Source organism: Suricata suricatta, chromosome 9 (assembly GCF_006229205.1).
Source record: "Suricata suricatta isolate VVHF042 chromosome 9, meerkat_22Aug2017_6uvM2_HiC, whole genome shotgun sequence".
Taxonomy (NCBI): Eukaryota; Metazoa; Chordata; class Mammalia; order Carnivora; family Herpestidae; genus Suricata; species Suricata suricatta.
Genome location: NC_043708.1, coordinates 31551250 through 31569095, shown reverse-complemented (window position 1 = coordinate 31569095; position 17846 = coordinate 31551250). Strand labels below are relative to the sequence as shown.

Sequence of the window (17846 nt, the reverse complement as noted above, 5' to 3'; positions counted from 1 at the left end):
CTTAGACCCTGAGCCAACTGGATGATTTATTGAAAAGTTATTTTCCCCCAAATACCACCATCTAGTTCATCAGATTTCAGTTTGAATTAGTAACACGTCTAAATGTTTCTGCAAAGTGACCCAGAAGATTCTCCATCTATTTCCATCCAGGTATGGAGGTGTCTGCTTGGTAAATACAACCCACACACCTGGCACAGCCTGGCATTTGTGTGGAAGCCTGGGCAGAGGGCCTTGGGATTCAGAGGAGCAGAGAGAGTGAGCTCCTCTCCCAGAGGTCACAGAGAAGAGGGCAGAGCAGGTCTGTCACATGGTCCCTGGGCTGCCAGGTGCCACTGCAGCCTCACAAAGCTTGTGCAGGCCAACGCCTTGTCCGTCGTGACTCCTGCTTGCCTCTCAGGGAGGAACTTCCCCGGGGAAGATGAGGAAGCACGCCCCTCTGCTGGTTCTCTCCTCTTTTTTAACGTTTACTTCACATTTCCTGCCTCCATGCCTTTTCTCACACCAGCCCTCTACTTTGTTTACTTCTTTTACCCTGGCTGTTAGCTTCAATGTGCAAAATAAAATATTTTAAATACGGAACAGGACAGGAAATAATAAAACCCATGACTTTAACACCCAGTCTTAGCAAATGTTAAAATTTTGTCATGTTTCAGACTTTTTTTTAATTGTAGGAATGAAACTTAACAAAATAAAAAACCCTTTTGTACCTATTCCTACCTCACACTCTTTCACAGAAGTAGAAACTTTCCAGGGTTTGATACATATCCTTTCCCTCGTTCTGAAGAACTTTTCTACATGTATGTGAATCCAAATATAATACAATGATTTGTCTTGAACACATTCCAAGTTTGCGTAAATGGTTTAGTAGACACATCCACAACTTGCTTTTGTCACTTAAGGTCATGTTTTTCTAATTTACCCATATTGATCCACATGGATCATGTTCTTTTACTTTAATGAGGTATCCATATTCATTGTATGAATATACCACATTATCCATTCCCCTATTGATGGACATCTCAATTATTTGTTAACTAAGTGGATTCTGTTACATGTGCTTCTTCATGTGCTGGTGTGAGGGTTTCTCTAGGTATACATAAAAAGTGAAATGTCTGGTCAGAGGGTATGCACACTTTAATCTTTACTGTATATTCCCAAGTTGCTTTCCAAGGACATTTACCAATTTAAACTTCCTGTGGAAGTAGCGAACCAATTGTTATACAACTGTGTGTAATTATAAGTTTGTTGTCATGTTTGCATGGGCAGTCTTCTCATATAGTCTCTGTGGATACCTCTTTTATCTCTGCCATTGGGGTATAATCTTTCCATAGTCTCTAGAGGGGTCTTGTGCACAACATATGTTCCTTATGCATATACTTAGATGATAAGTTGACAAAATTACTTTAATTCCTCCCAAAGTTGCAACTATTTACACTTCCAAGAATGAGAGATTTTAGTCTCATCCATCGCCCTTATTTTCAGGTCAGCAGACTGAGTTCCAGAAAGGCAAAGTGGGGTTCATTGCCTCAGAATTGGGTTTGTAGCCCTTCAGAAGTACTCAGGGCTCCTAAGATTTTATAAAATCAGAAATGGGTGTGGAACCTCTCATCTTCCATCATGGCAGCCCCTCTGGCAACTTATTTCTCAGGCTTCATGAGCTTCTTTTGGGATATTCCACTTGTGTCCTGAATCTTGAATCTTAAAATCTTAAGCTAAGGTGGATCAGGCACACTATTGTAAGCAATCCCTCAAGAAAGTTCCTGAGTTGGGTTGTAAGTTTGGCTGGGTGGAAGCATAATATAAATGAACAGTATCCACATAATATAAATCAAAAGTGAGGTTTACTGCTTTCTCACATAGCATTGCAGAGGAATAGAGTCCAGAACTAGTATGGCAACTCATCCCATGTATTTGTCCAGGGACCCAGGCTCTTAACTTCTTGCCCCATCACACCTAGGATATTGCCCTCATTTTCATAGTCTACAATGGCTCAGCATCATTACCTCCATCCAGGTAGCAGAATTTGTATGAAGTAGAAAGTGATGGTGGGAGGAAAGGGCATCTTCTTTTTTTTAAGGATATTAACCAGAAGTTACACACATTATTCCTGTTTATATAATGTTGGCCAATCTGTCGATATATGAGAAGAAAGACTGGACAGTTATAGTTGTTTATCTGGGAACCAGGTGCCTAGCTAAATTTTGGGAGTTCTTTTACCATGAGAGAGAAGGGGAGATGAATATTCAGTGACACATCCTTTTCAGAGGAGCCCAGTTGCAAAGATTAGACCCCAGGATACAATAGTACAGACCCTAAGGCTGGGCTTGTAGCATAATGTTGAAAGGCAACATAAATATTGTATTGTAAATATTATGTGTTAAAAATGCTAACAGGACCCTCTTTGGTAGAGTCTAGAACAAAGAAGTAGGATATCACAATTAGTAATGCCACCAAGGATCAGCACCAAAAATGTTGGTCCCCCACCCAAAACAGAATCTCTCTCAAGTAGAAACTTTAGTCTGTGCTACTATGCACTATGTTAGAAAGATACTTGACCAAGAGCTACTTGTGCTTATAGCCTAAAGCAAGGTATGAATTTGGGTCCAAATTTTTCCCCCAAAATGTTTTTTCCTGTCTCCACATTTTTTTAAACATGAAATAAAATGTCAGTTGGAATACGGTTATATTTAAAAACTTTATTTCAAGGCCTGGACGATAGTTAGACTGGATCCTCTTTTACAACGTGGTAGCCATTTGGCTATCTTTGCAGAGCTAACAATTTGCATTTGTGAAAATGCCCAGGTAATAATACCAAAAGATGTTAAATCAATTCAGGTTGTTGATTTTCTTCGAAAACTTCTTCCAAAAGGACTTGGTGTTCTTTCTGGAATATGACTTAAGCTCCATTTCAGTGTGAGTTTAGTTCAGCAGATATTTGTTGAGGTATCTATTGTTTGTAAACCATGGAGCTCAGAGACTGGAAGGAAAATGCTCCCTCTCTTCTAGTAGCTCAAACTCTAGTTAGCTCAAAAACAAAATAAGTTTAATCAAAGGCAAACCATGGCACCTTTTATCAAGGTTCAAACAATGTGATATATTTAAAAGAGATAGAATCGGGGTACCTGGGTGGCTCAGTCTGGTAAGCATCCAACTTGAGCTCAGGTCATAATCTCATGGTTTGTGAGTTCAAGCCCCACATAGGGCTCTCTGCTGTCAGCACAGAGCCTACTTTGGATCCCCTGTCCTCCTTTCTGCCATGCCCCTGCTTGTGCGCTCTCTCTCTCTCCCTCTCTTAAAAAATAAAATAAACACTAAAAAAAAATAAGGAGATAGAATCATTTCAACTAGGATGACTAAGGAAGGTTCTTGAGAGTATGGGGAGGGGTTGAACAGGACACCATCCTGTGAATACTGATGAAAATGGCTTTCCATTGTCTTTTGATAGAGGCCAGTTTCTTTTGCTGTTTGAGGAAAGATTTGAGGACCCTGGGGAATGCTGATTAGTGCCCTGTGACTAATGTTGAATCATGCTGACTAATGTGCTCTAAATGGATTGATTCAATAATAAAGGGAATGTTGAGAGTCAAGAGTTCAGATCCTGAATTTCACCATGTGATGAAATGTAAATCCCTTAGCTTCAGTACTTCATTTTTTGGTCAATTAAAATGTGCTCATGATGAGAATCTAACAAGTCACCTTGACTAGAAAATACTTTACAAACCTCAAGGAGAACAGAAATGCTTAACAACAACTCCCAGGACAGGCTTGTGCAATCATGGGTTATTCATGGCCCATACAGAATCAGAACATCCATCACATGCCGCTCCCCAGCCATGCGAAACTTCTACTTCCTCACACATGCCACAAGTACTGACAAACAGTACATTGCACTCACAAAAACTGACAAATAGAGGAGCTTTTGAAAAATCTTTCTATCTACCTACTGGGGCGGCTGTGTTTTTCTACAACAAATGTCACCACAGAACTAAGAGCTTGCCTTGCACGCACAGCTTTTTCTCTCTTTTGACATCTCCCCAGCTAGAATGCTTGAGAACCTGGCCTTCCGTGTCCAGATGTTTACTGAATTCTGAAGGCCCCCCAAGGGCCCAAGTTCTTTTGTTGCCCTCCAAATCACTTCCCACAGAGACTGACCGATGTCCTGAAGGAGCCCTTCAATAGGGAGGATAAATGGAGGCAGATGAAGACATGACCCCCTGAGGCTCACCCACGTCCACGCTAACAAAAGGTCTGAGGCACAACCTTGTAAGGGGCATTTTGGTCAGCAGCGTCCCTTCGAGAGGCCACATCTCCCCCACAGGGCTGCTTTCAATGGCTACCATCACAGTGGAAGCACTGGGCATTTGTTAAGGACTGAGGTTTGCTAGGTGCAGCACAAAACATCTAAATCATGGTCCCCTGTCTTTGTGAGGGCTTCCTGGCTCCCAATGGCAGCTGGCTTTCTCAGGGGAAACCTGAGAGCTAGTGGAGGAAGCTGTAGAGGGGCTCCCACTTCTCTGGATGACCTCTTCCCACCCAACCCAGAGAGGGCTTTTATTTATAGTGATCAGCAGTCAAGCCAGGGCTGCCGGACTTTACCCCACACTGATGCTGTTTCTCTGGTTTGTGAGGCTGAAGGCTCCCTAGGTAATAGGTAGGTATGTATGTAAGAGGACTACAGCTGGAAGGAAAGTTTTATTTAGACTATTCATGAGAAGTTAGTGCATTTCATGACAACACAATTTTGTTTTATTTTTTTCAAATTGACTTTCTCTCCCTCTTTTTTTTTTTTTTTTTTTTTCTCCTTTAGGCCAATAGAGGCCATGGGGACACTATGACCTTTGTCTAGAGCTGATGGGGGCACGATATGTGAAATGAAACCAGGATGGTGCTGCTTGGAAGAAGGACACGGAAGCCAACATAATGGGGATTAATTAGTTGATTGATGTTGATACGGTAACAGATTTGCCCCCATACCATTGAGCTAGCCATCTCAGACCTAGCAGGGAAGGTGAGGATGAAGAAGCCTTTGTTCAGGTCTCTAGATGCATGAGGCTGAAGGCTTTGCGCAGTGGGATGTCAACAGCCATAATAATAATAATTTGCACATATATAGCACCTTTCAACCAGGCACCTCAAAGCGGTTTAGCCACGTTAATTAATTAAAGCCCACAATCCCCCTGGGGAGAGGAGGAGGATGACTAACAGGATTTGTAATTACAGGAGGGAACATTTCCGAATAAAGTATTGTCCGCCATGTAAAAAGAGTGGGTGTAAAGGAATTGGGGTCTCCAAAGAGTAACTGATTCAGAAATGAAATCATGGAAAGATGGGGAGGCTGGGGGCGGGCACGGGCGTGGGGGCCTGCTCTTGTGTCAGAGGGAGGTCAGCGGGCTCAGAATGCACTGACAGGTTCGGATCCAACTGAGAAGCAGAACATGTATGGTATTAGTGGCATTTGGAAGGTCATTAGTGGCACAACTATTGTGGTGTAAATTCAAGTTTCTCTAGTATATTGTGTACAGCCCTGCAGAACAAAGAGTGAGATTCATGCAGTATTTAATAAAGGATGAAATGAGTTCTTTGGATTTAAAGCCTAAAGCTGGGCCAGTCAATTAGCAAATAAACCAATTGGTGACCCATAGGATAATTTAGTTGTTTCCAGAAGAACACCCAGCCTAAGCCCTCCTACTGTCATGAGGTTCCTAACCAAAGCTTCAAGGCTGGGTTCAGTACAAGGCCTCAGGGCTACGGCTCCTTCAAAGCCAGGCATCAAATCTTCTCAGCCTTTGGCATGTGGACCTCTCTCTCTCTCTCTTTTTAATGTGTACTTATTTTTGAGAGAGAGAGAGACAGACAGAGCATGAGCTGGGAAGGGGCAGAGAGAGAGATATACAGAATCTGAAGCAGGCTTCAGGCTCTGCACCGTCAGCACAAACTCAGGGCTCAAACTCAGGAACCACGAAATCATGACCTCAGCCGAAGTCGGACACTTAGCCGACTGAGCCACCCAGGTGCCTCCACATGGGTACTTCTCTTAGCCAAGTTGTTAGTGACCCCCAAGCTGTCCTCTATAGAATCACTTATACCTGCTCCCCCTCCAGAGGTTTTTAAATACTTTGGAGTCTACAGTCAAGTCTTATCCTATCTCACGTTTCCTGTCGGTGCCCACCAGAATGCTGTGCACCAAGCAGGTACAGATCAGTGAAGAATAACTGCATGACTGTCCTTTAACAACTCAGTATTTGTTGAGCACATACCAAGTGCTGTGGTGAAGCTCACAAGAGCAGGATATGTGTCAGGTCCTCGAGAACTGTATTGTAAGGTATGGGAAAGACTCATAGACTACTGACTGTAATATAAAACAGAATACAATGAATTGACATGATAGATGTACACCCAAGCCACATGCTGCAAGGACAAGAGTGGGAACGTGTTATCCAGCTGGCATGAGTCGGGGAAAGTATTCCTGGAGAGCAAACAATGTGCTGGGCATAAGAAGGCAAGAAGGATTCAGGTAGGCCTGGAAGAGGTCACGGAGGCAGACTTTCCAGACTGTGTTAGTTGTCTCCCTCTGAGTGAGATGTGTTTTGAGAACTTGTGATCTTCAATAGAACACTTGAGAAAAGCAAGGTGAATTTTTGCCGCTATTAAATGTATATTTCCTGTGAATTCTTATTAGGTGAATTGGCTAATTTCAAACATCAAAGGACTATTTGAGGAGTTGGGAAAGATGTTTTCTTCTCTGTAACTATTAATTTGGTTTCTTTCCACTTTTATTGCCCACCAAGAAAGAAAAACTGGACAGTTCACACATTAAAACAGGGCACTCAAAAGTTTCTGAGAAAGGTACAGACAGACACCTCCCAATTCCAGGTGTCAAGGAATAAATGTGTTCCTCCTTGAGCCTATTTTTTCGACAGCAGGAAACCCTGCAAAAGAGCTCTACACCCAGCGACTGACAAATCAATCCCCACACTCTCCTAGTCCAAGTTCCAACGGGGCTTTTCACCACAAACCATGCTCCCGGGACAGGACCTGCATGCTGTGTTTGCTTCGTGCCAATACTTATTAAGTGTTGCTGCATGTCTGACACACACTACACATGCAACAGTTTACCTAATCCTAACAGTCTCACAAGGTAGGACTTTGCATCATTCCTCCCATGCAGATGAGCAATGAAGCAAGAAAAGTTCAGTCTTTTGTTAAAAAGTGATGGGATGTGGATTTGAACCCACTTGGTCCTCTTCTTCCTCTCTCGACCCTCACCTATCTAGTATTTCTGTTCACATGTATGACAACTTCTAGTCATCCTCAGTTCACTAAAATACTCAGCACAATACTATGCACGGGATAGGAACTCTATGGATATTTTCCAAATAAAAGAATCACCAGGAACAACCCAGGTGGTTTGATCTTCCACAGGGAGGGGTGGCTGCAGAAAGCCTGGGCAGCGGTGCTGCGAGTTGAATGGAGGCTCCATCACTACCTCCTTTTCCTTCCACCATGATTAAAGATTAGGAGACAGGCTCAGGAAGGTTGCCCTAGGACGTGTTTGTAAGAGAGAGGACACAGGTGGTATTCATGAACTGAGAACCTGTCAAACCTGGTACCTCCCATGAGATGCTAGTGAGGTAACTTGTATCGAACCTGGATGCTACTCACTGATATTTTTTCTGTGTGTGTGCATGTACGTATACATTTATATGTCAGAGTTCAACTTTGTTCCCGTAACTGTGCTGGCCTCCTAGGTGCAGCAGTCCCAGTGAGGATTCAGAAGTGGTCCCTATCAGCCCACAGAGCAAACATTTCCGGATGAGCCTACAAGTTCTGAACTCTGTGCATAGGGCTTCTATGTTGTATGTTGTGAGCAAAGTTACCATTCATGGATGGGATTTAAAAGATTATCTGGTAAAACCAGGATTGCCAAATGAGAATTCTGGAGATGGGAAATGAGGATTGGGTCATGGGGAAAAGGGAAATGAGGCAAGAGGGAGTGCAAAGTAGCAGATTCTGACCTTAAAAGTGTGGACTCTGTCCTCCATGTGACGACTCAGTGTCTCATCTCAGTAGCAACGTGTACTTCCACAATTGCCACAGTAGGAGAAGAGAGAGAAGGGCTGTGCCCTAGCAATTAAGTGCTTCCCCCAAGAAATGACACCCATCACTTCTGCTCTCATGGCCAAGCAGTCATGCATCCACGCCTAACTCCAAGGAGGTGGGAAGTACAAACCTCCTCTGCATTTGGAAGAGAAGGAGAACTATGTATTAGTGAACACTTGTAATGTCTGCCACTTAATGCTATAGCCAGTGAGCTGGCACATATCTCCTTTCACACTCATTCCTTGTATACACCATTCCTTTAGATCATCCAGCATATATTGGAGACTTACGGGTTAGTGTTGAGGAAAGAAAACCAAGTAGTGTTCTAGTCTACAGGCATTTTGTCTACAGGCAACCATTTGAAAGAGAGGTGTAGCCACAGAAAATGAGTTAACTTTGGGTACTTTCCCCTTGGAGCTATCAGATACTAATAACTCCAGGAAGGGAGAAGGGGTTAAAGGGAGCCAGGGCCTGATTTCAGTAATACATCTAAGATGGAACAACTAATTTTGAGTTGCCCAGAACCATCATATGGAAGAACTTCTGGAAATGTGCCCTTTCTCCTCCAGTCCTCCTCTTATTACCAAACATGATTCAAATTCCCTCTAAACCCTGTAACTTTTCCAGAAGGCAGCTCTCCCAGCAGAGACAGACAGAGAGAGAGAGAGAGAGAGAGAGAGAGAGGAGAGAAGAAAAAAACTTTCCCTTATTATTCTTCCAATAATGAATTCCTGCTCTGAGTGGGGTGTTTCCATGTGTTTTCAGTCAAGTGCTGATGGCAGCCTTGCTGGGGGACATTTCCAACAGGCTGCGGACATAATAGATGGGGTTTCATATTGACAAGGGCTGCTCTCAGCTTTCCTTTCAGTTTAGCCCTCCTAAGCCCTGAAATCGGAGATGAGAAATGATTCACGAGATCTCCCTGGTGAACCAACATGGCTGCCACACCTCTTTGCTCCTTTTAACTAGGGAAAAAGTCATGGTTTTAAAGCTTCCCTCGAAGAGATTTGTAGGCCTGGATCTTAGTAACTTAAAAAGGACTTAACTTTCTCAGACAAGCCCACTTTTTGGAGAAGGCAAGACCTCCTTTCTTCAGGATTCAAGCATAGACTTGGCCTACCCTGACATCATAAGAACCAAGGGAGAATTTAGGACATACTGTTTCCTGCCTGCCTAAAATTTCATCTCAAGTACACAAGATGCTTCCAAATAAGAAATGGCAGCAGCTAAGGGAGCCAGACTGCTCATTCTCCCCAAAGCAAAGTCTTCAGATAATTCAGTTTCTACTTACCTACATGGAACTCGTATTAACTGTTATAGTTGGGCTCTCTTCATTGAGAACAGTCTCAGTTACCTCAGTTAAAAAGGAAAATGTATTTTTAAGGGTATAGATAGCCTGGGATTGGAAAGCCTTCAGGAGCAAGGGCAGCCCTGGGAACTTACTACTTCAGAGTCTCTGCTTCCCTCTGTATTTCTGCCCGAGGTACCCTCCCCCAGCAGACATGCTCTACAGACTGTAGTTCTGCTTACTCAAAACTTCAACTTGCATGTGGCTTATCCTGGGCTCTTGAGTTCCTTCATATATACCTTAGCCTTTCAACTTCAGTTCCCATAGGCTTTTTTCTTTGGTATTCCTAGTTAAAATTCCTAAGAGATGATCTCATTGGCTTAGGCTGCCTCACTGCTCTGTCCCAAATAACATCACTGGTCATTAGCCAGCCAGTCAGCTGTGGGCTGAGAGAAGAGCTGTAAACGTGGCTAACTAAGTAGTAGAAGATGGGGCAAGGCAGCTTCCCTTAGAGGGTCTGTGAGGGGGTGAGGACTAGATGAGCCCAATGTGCTCTTTGAACCCTTAAAGGATTGCTGCAAGGATACTAATTCTCTCTCGATTCTTTCTCCCCCCATCTCATCCCTGTAGACCTAATCTCCAGCCAGAGCCTAAGCCCCCATTACTTCTCATCCCCCAAACCCTGGTCCAGTATCCTGCTTCTCAGCCTGTTGAAGTGCCCAGTCACAGAAGTGTAGGACTAGTGAGTGGGAAGAAAGAACTCTTGAAATGAATTTGAGGATATAATGAAGATTGAGGAAGGTGTGGAAGGAAGAATGGAAATAAAACCTTTTCTTACTTAGCTAAAGAAAACCCTATTCCCATCATAGAACCAAAGTACCTTTTCTCTTCTAATCTCTGGAGCAATTTCCCCAAAATCAAACATTGGCAGAAACATGAGAAACTTCCATGGAGGGACCTAGATGGAGCAGAACAGGAAGACAGTCTAGCTGTGCTAATTTCCAAGAGCTTTTTCTGACCCCTGCAAGGATCCTTATTTCCCCTCCCAGACCCATGCATTTTTCCAGGCCCCCACCCTGGTGCCAAATTCTTGAATATCACTTCCCAAGCAATTTACTTTCAAACTAAGGTTTAGAACACAAGAGATGAAGTCTTGGTAGATAACGTCTTTGCTGATAGTGTTCTCACCAGGATGTCCAAAGCTCTTCAGCGGCAGTTCTCACAAACCTCTATGATATTTTTGGAGGCCATGTGTGGTGTTGCCCTGTTTTAAGTGAGTCAGAGGAATTATGCTTTGTCTGAATTCACACATCAAGGAGAGGAGTAGAGGGAAAATTAAATTATGCTCTTGGGCTTTGCCTGTTATTCCTTAGAGACCATTGCCTTTATACTTCATCAGATGGTTAAAAGGCCAACCCCAAACATCTACATTAAAATTTCAGTATTTCTGTATTCTTTTCAGTGGAAGTGAGGCTAGAAGTGAAGTCTAAACAACTCTGTATTTCCCTGCCCTTTACTGAGCTCTGGGTATGCCAGTTTTGATTAAATCATTTATCGAACCTTGTTCAAACTTTTATCTACTGATGGAAATTGCAGTTTTCCTAGGAGCCTATGATGGCGGGGAAGGTAGTTCTGGTGACATTTCTAAACCTGCTGCTGTGGATTCTAGAGCCATTCCTCTGGATTATTTCCAGGTCTCTGCTCATCCCATTTAGAATCTGAGGTTGAAATCTATTGCCGTTGTCTGTCCGCTGGGATCTGAAAACCCATCTGGGGTTTGTCCAGCCTCTCTCTCCAACACCACCATCCAACTGCACAGTCATTACCACTCCAACAGCTTGAAAGCTGATGCAAATATGGAACAGAAGCCAGTTTGGCTTTCTCCCAGTCCTCTGGGCCCTTCTGGGGTTAATCAGCAACCACCTATCATTGTGTTAATAACATAAGTCTCTCTAACCAGAACACCTGGAGGAAACCCATAGGAAGGCTTAAGATAAAGCCAATTTTACAGTAATTATTCTGACCATCACTGTTTAAGCTGGACTCAGACTGTCCAGAAAAAAACCGAGCTTGCAAAAACCAACCAACTAGTTCTCAATGTTCCTTAAGCCACTTTAGGTTTTACTAATACTTTCCATGTCCACATCACAGCTCCAGAGTCTCCTTTTGCTTGTACTTCAGGCAACTTCTCCCTATTTCAGGTACATGAGATTTGGCGAAATGTCCTGACTGCGTCTTATTGATGGAATTCTTTCGTGGCATCTTCCCAGCACTTTCCCCACCATCCCAGCCCATTCTGACGGTTGTGCTTACACCAGTGGAGAAAAAATAGACCTTCTTAACTGAGATTGTGGACAACTCCTCTTAGTAACTAACCCAAATGGCTTTGAGTGTCAGGTGATTGTACAGGGCTGGGTAGGTGGAAAAGTAAGTGGAGGACACATGAAAAATAGTTTCCTGCTGTATTCATCTTCTAAGGCTGCCATCACAGAATACCACAGAATAGTTAAAAGACCAGAAATGTAGTTTCTCATAGTTCTGGAGACTGGAAGTCTAAGATCAAGGTGACAGTTTGGTTTCTCCTGAGACCTCTCTCTCCTGGATTTGCAGATAGGCCCTTTCTCACTTTGTCTTCACGTGGTCCTTCATATGTGTGCGATCCTACTGTCTCTTCCTCTTCTTATGACACCAGCCTTCTTGGGTTAGGATTCTGTTCTTATGACCTCATTTAACTCTAATTACCTCCCTTTAAAGGCCCATCTCCTGGGGCGCCTGGGTGGCTCAGTCTGTTAAGCGTCCAGCTTCGGCTCAGGTCATGATCTCACGGTTCGCGGGTTTGAGCCCCACGTTGGGCTCTGTGCTGACAGCTAGCTCATAGCCTGGAGCCTGCTTCAGATTCTGTGTGTCCCTCTCTCTCTGCCCTTCCCCTGCTCATGCTATCTCTCTCTCACTCTCTCAAAAATAAATAAAACATTAAAAATACTTTTTAAAAAAAGGCCCATCTCCAAGCACAGTCATATTGGGGGTTAGGACTTGAACATATTAATTTGGTGGTATGAGGGTGGGGGGTGGGACACATTTCAGTCCATAACAGCCACCATAACTCTTCCTTAACAGATCATCTCCCATCCTTTGATACTGCCCTTCTGAGTGGGAGAAAAGTAGATAGGACCAACAAATGGCAGATGTGACTCTGTACAGTCAGCTTGAGAATGGCTAAGCTAGGGAGGGAGGGTGTCCGAGATAGGCAGAGCCAAAAGATGGACGTTTGGAAACATTAAGAGGTGGCTGGGGGATAGACAGTAGGGTGAATATATGACTTAGGTAGTGTGTTGATGCCACCAGCATGGACATTGCATTCTACTTCTTTGGGGTTGTAGATTTTTACCACGCAGGGGTTGCAAACTCAAATGCTCATGTTAGACAGGTAATAGAGTTGCATAAAGAGGCCAGGTGTGGTAACAGGGAGTAGTGGCGAATGTGACAAACTGGAAAGAGTGTGCCCTGCCTACAGGGGCAGGACATACTCAGTTCCAGCCAATTATTACCTTGTGGGATGCCAGCCTAATATTGCCGGTATGTCTGATTTTTCAAGGGAACAAGAAATCTGGGTTTTCAGATGAAGTGCTTCTTTGAATAAGTCTTTAAATTACGGCAGTTAATTTAAAAATTGTAAAATACTCTGTGGGCCAAATCAGCACATTTACATTCGGAGTAAACCTGGAGGCTGCCAGATTTCTACTCTCAGACTACTAGAAAGACATCTGTAATGTCATCACATGAGGATGTAGGTATTTAAGAGCTTGGGCTCATGAGTATGCTGCCTGGGTTCATATTTCAGCCCACGACTTACTAGCTTTACAATCTTGAGCAATTTACACATGTAACTCTGAGTTGTTGTAATGATAAAATTAGTTAATACATATAGATGCCTAGAGCAATTCCTGCTGCCTCATAAGAAAACAATAATTGGGCAGGCATTATTAGATAGTCACACCAAACCCTTTGGTTTTCTCATTTGCAAAATGGGGAAAACCTATCCCCCAGAGGAAAAGAGAATATGTAGGATGGGCTTACAAACGTGTGTACATTGCTAAGAAATACACCAGGCACTTCTTTTGTAACTGTACCTGTAAGTGAGGCTCAGTCTTGCCCAAACCCTGGGCTGGGAATCCCTATAAAGAGGAGGATAGCATTAACTAGAACCAATCCTTTTTTTCTTCTAAGGATTATTTGGCTATTTTGTTATTCGTAGCATTTGGTGAGTTTTTCATTTTTTTATTATGAAAATTTTAAACATTCATAAAAGTAGAAAAAATAGCATAATGAACACCCAAGTACCCTTATCTAGATTTAATCCTTGTTAAAACATTTGCTGTGTTCGTTTCATCTTGGTGAGTGTGCCTTTCAGGGGTGGATGTGGCAGTACAGAAAGGGAATCAATGGAATGAGACACAGCGATACTGAATGGGAGAGCTCAGGGCTTTACCCACCTCTGGGATGGATGCCTTACTGTTGCAAGAAAGCAAAACGCAGTGAGATGTAGATGGTTCCCTTTTGGATAGGACCCCTGAAAGGAATTTTTGTGCAGGATCGTTTGTTATAGATCATACACTGTTACCACCTTCAAGCGATATAAACTGGGACACAATGTTTTTATTTTTATTTTTTATTATTTATAAGGCTTTCATTTATTGTTATTCCTAAGGTTTTCATTTTTTGTAAACAAGAATGTGTCCATGTATTGCTCACAAAATTGAAAATTAAAAAAATTTAGAGACTCTCCATGTGGAAATGTCTCCTGTCATAAAGAATTTGGGAGTTGAAACTGGTAGATTGGTGAGAAGCTCTGTAAAATCTCAATGATAAACAGAAATGTTGGTTGCTAAAAATAAAGGTTTTAGGAGCAAAAACACTCAGATACAAAGAAAGTATATGCCAATTATAGAGAGCTCTTTCTGTTAAACCATTTAAAAGAGTCTAAGACATATTGCCCCATTTCTCAGCATTAGCTTTTACTGCATTTGAATGCAGTCTTGTCCCTGGAAAAGATGTCTTACTACGTGAAAGCAACTAAACTTTGCTTTAAAATTCTATTATTCAGACCCTTCATTAATTTAAGCTGACATTCCTTCTCTTTCGGGGCCAAGCATCAAAGCTTTATTGTATTGAGAACCTTGAATTCAGCAACAAAGAGTATGGGTTTGGATGGACGGCCAGGAGGGGGGAGGGCAGAGAGCTCCCAAGGCCCGAAGGAAGTCGGGGAAGGCAGCAGGAGGGGGAGTGGTAGGGAAGGACCCGAGTCCTGAGAGGCGGTGGGAGGGCAGGGGAGTTAGGAAAGCAGAGACACGCTGGGGAGGGTGGGGGTGGGATGGTGGACCATGGAGGGTAGGGGACAGGGGCTTGGAGCATCTATGCTGCAAAGCTGCCCCGTGAGGCTCTGCTCATCAACCTGCAACTTTGCCCTCACAAAGTTTTCTCCAGAGTCAAGGTTAAAAAGGAGACAGGGAATAGAAGAAGAGAGAGCATTTCCTTTTCTTTCTTCATCCACGTGCCTCTTGAATCTTCTGCCCTAGTGCCCTGCCCAGACACAGGGTGCCTAGCAGAAAGGGTGCCTGCAGGCCTGGGGTCATAGTCCTGTCCGGTTCAGTCCCTCCTGCACCCCAGCCCCCTAGCAGGACTCTGTCTTCCTTTCTGGCATGATTTACTGTGGGATACATGACATGGGATGTACTAGGTTTCATTGTAATGTATTGGGTTCATTTTAAAAGCAGAGGGCAAGGTAGGAGCTTTTGGATTGTGAGGACATTACAAGCTTTTCTTGAGAATCTGTGATTTATAAATAGAGTAGAATAAAATTTGTAAGATAAATTTACAATTTTTTTACATTTATTTATTTTTGAGAAACTGAGGGAGGCAGAGCACAAGTGAGGAAGGGGCAGAGAGAGAATGAGACACAGAATCCGAAGCAGGCTCCAGGCTCTGAGCTGTCAGCACAGATCCTGATACAGGGCTTGAAACCACAAACCGTGAGATCATGACCTGAGCTGAAGCCGGATGCTTAACTGACTGAGCCACCCAGGCGCCCCTGTAAGGTAACTTTAGAGTCTAAGGGACAACTGAGTTTTATAGTGTGTAACTTTAATAAATAAAATACTAATTTTGAGAAACCAAATAAACCCAGGTGGTCTTCTGTTTGTACTAAAACAATTCTCAAAGACACAAGAAACTCAGCTGGACACTGGAGTAGACAGCCAGCCCCTGATGTCCAGTAGCCCATCAGAGACCAAGTCACGGGAGGCTGTAGGTCTTTATTCCCCAGCCCACTGTATTCCAGTGTATGCCCTCAAAGAACCCCTGTGACATCCCTGAGTCACAATTTCCCAAAATGTAAAATGGGCATAAAAGTAATCTCCCCAGTTTTCACCCCAAGGGGTCTTGGGGATGACCATGTGATGAATGGTTGTTTTCCAGCCTTCCCCAGGCTGGAACCAGGGCTCTGAACTTGGGTTAAGGCAATGACCCATTCTCCAGTTACAAGACATAAATTAGATCATGCTATTCCTCCATTCAAAACTCTGAAGTGACTCCCTTGTCACTCAGACTGAAAGCAAAGCCTCTCCCCTGTCCCTCAGAGCTCAGTGTGCCCGTCATCCCGTTTCTTCTTGCTCCCTCTGCTCACCTGCTGTGGCCAGCCCATTCTCCACGCTCTTCTTCCCGTCTCTCGTTGAGAGAATCCTGTTCCCCAGACAGTCCCATACCTGATGTCCTCCCCTCCTTTCCCAGATATTGGCATGACTCCCTTACTGCTCTAACTTTGTGCCAAAACGTCACCTCTCCGTGAGATCTACCCTATGTAAATTGCAGCCTACTCTTCTTGCCCCCATCCTGCTTTTCTTTTCCTTTCCCAAAGCACTCATCACCCTGCAACATAATAAATAACTCATTTTGTTTACCATTCATGGTGTGTCTTCTCTGACACGAGATAAGCTCTGATTTGTTCACTGAATGGCCCGGGCACCAGAGCAGTGTCAAGCACATTAAGGACACTGAGTAAGCAGGCTGATCTTTCTTAGAGGTCCAGGATATAAAACCAGTCAAAGAAGGACTGCTCTAGTTGAAGAGAATATGAGCTCAAAATCTCTCCCCACATCCCTGCAGGCTCTCCATGGAATAGCTCTTGTTCCAATGAACACATTTGAAAACTACTGACATTTGTTCTAATATGTAGAGCCATTTGTAAAGCTAGAAAGTGCTGTGTAATGCCAGGCCCAAGAGCCTGACAAAACTCTTTGTACACAGCAGGTGCCCCGTTGGTAGAGGGGGTGAGGGGCACAGACCCCAGGGCTGGATCCTTGCTGTCATTCAGGTCCCAGCTCCACCATCACCACTCAGCAAAGCCTTACCCATCTACCCTCTCTTCATTCTGCACAGCATGATTAGTAACTTTAGGCTGGAAAAAAATTTTTTTTAATGTTTATTTATTTATTTTGAGAGAGAGAGTGTGGTAGGGGAGAGGGCAGAGAGAGGAGAGGGAGAATCCCAAGCAGGGTCTGCGCTGTCAGCACCAAGTATGACATGGGGCTCGATCCCACAAACCGTGAGATCATGACCTGAGTCAAAATCAAGAGTCGGATGTTTAATCGACTGAGCCACTCAGGCACCCGTGGGCTGGAACAAATTTGTGAGGACTTTGCTGAGCATCTACTGTATGTTAGGCAGTGTCTGTACCCAGTTCACTCCGTAAGTGATCTCATGGAACTGTCTGCCCTTTCACCCTTGTCTCTCCAGTCTCTGATACGAGGCCTGGCACATACAAGGTGATCAATAAATGATCACTTATTTCCCTGACAACCCCCTGAGGCAGGTACCGTTAACCCCATCTTATAAGTGAGGGACCAAAGTTCAGGTTTAGCTAGCTTGTTTGATGTCATACAACTAGTGGGTGGCAGAGGAAGGATTTCCATTCTGCCTAGACAAACTCCAGTCACTCTGGTTCTGAGAGAGAATTCGGGTGACACCCAGGCTTCTCTCAAACAGCTCTGTCTCCTGGCTACACCAGGAAACGAGGGAAGGGGTTTTTCTTTCCTTCCTGGCTTTCTCTCTGCCACCTGGGCACATCTTCTCTCTCCTTTCAGTTAGCTCACCTGGGGGGGACTCTCCTGCCACCTTTTGATTGATGACCCTCCCCCCCCCCACTAGGTAGCCTTTGAGTTAGCAGTGGTTCATCTTGAACCACAAATGGAGTTCTGAAAGGCATTGCAATTTTCTGCTCACAATCTCCCTAGAATTCAAAGTGTTTGTGAAGGACATTTGATTCTGAGTAGAATGCCGGATTCATTGAGTCTCTCCCTTTAAGAAATATCTGGATGGTGAGGCTGCTGGTGTCCCCCTGCCCCCTCCAAAACTGACCCTAGGTAGTTCATTTAATGTAGCCAGTATTCCTCCCAAGACCCTC

The 17846-nt window shown here is 43.8% G+C and overlaps 1 protein-coding gene across 1 annotated transcript in view; it reads left to right on the top strand.

Moving 5' to 3' along the window:
- Positions 1-5262, top strand: part of RAD51B (RAD51 paralog B) — a 562933-nt gene extending 557671 nt beyond the window's left edge. The window contains exon 11 of the mRNA XM_029951882.1: positions 4808-5262. Coding sequence (XP_029807742.1) covers positions 4808-4815 — 8 coding nt within the window. The 3' untranslated portion in view covers positions 4816-5262. The remainder of the gene's footprint in view (positions 1-4807) is intronic.
- Positions 5263-17846: the final 12584 nt, after the last annotated feature.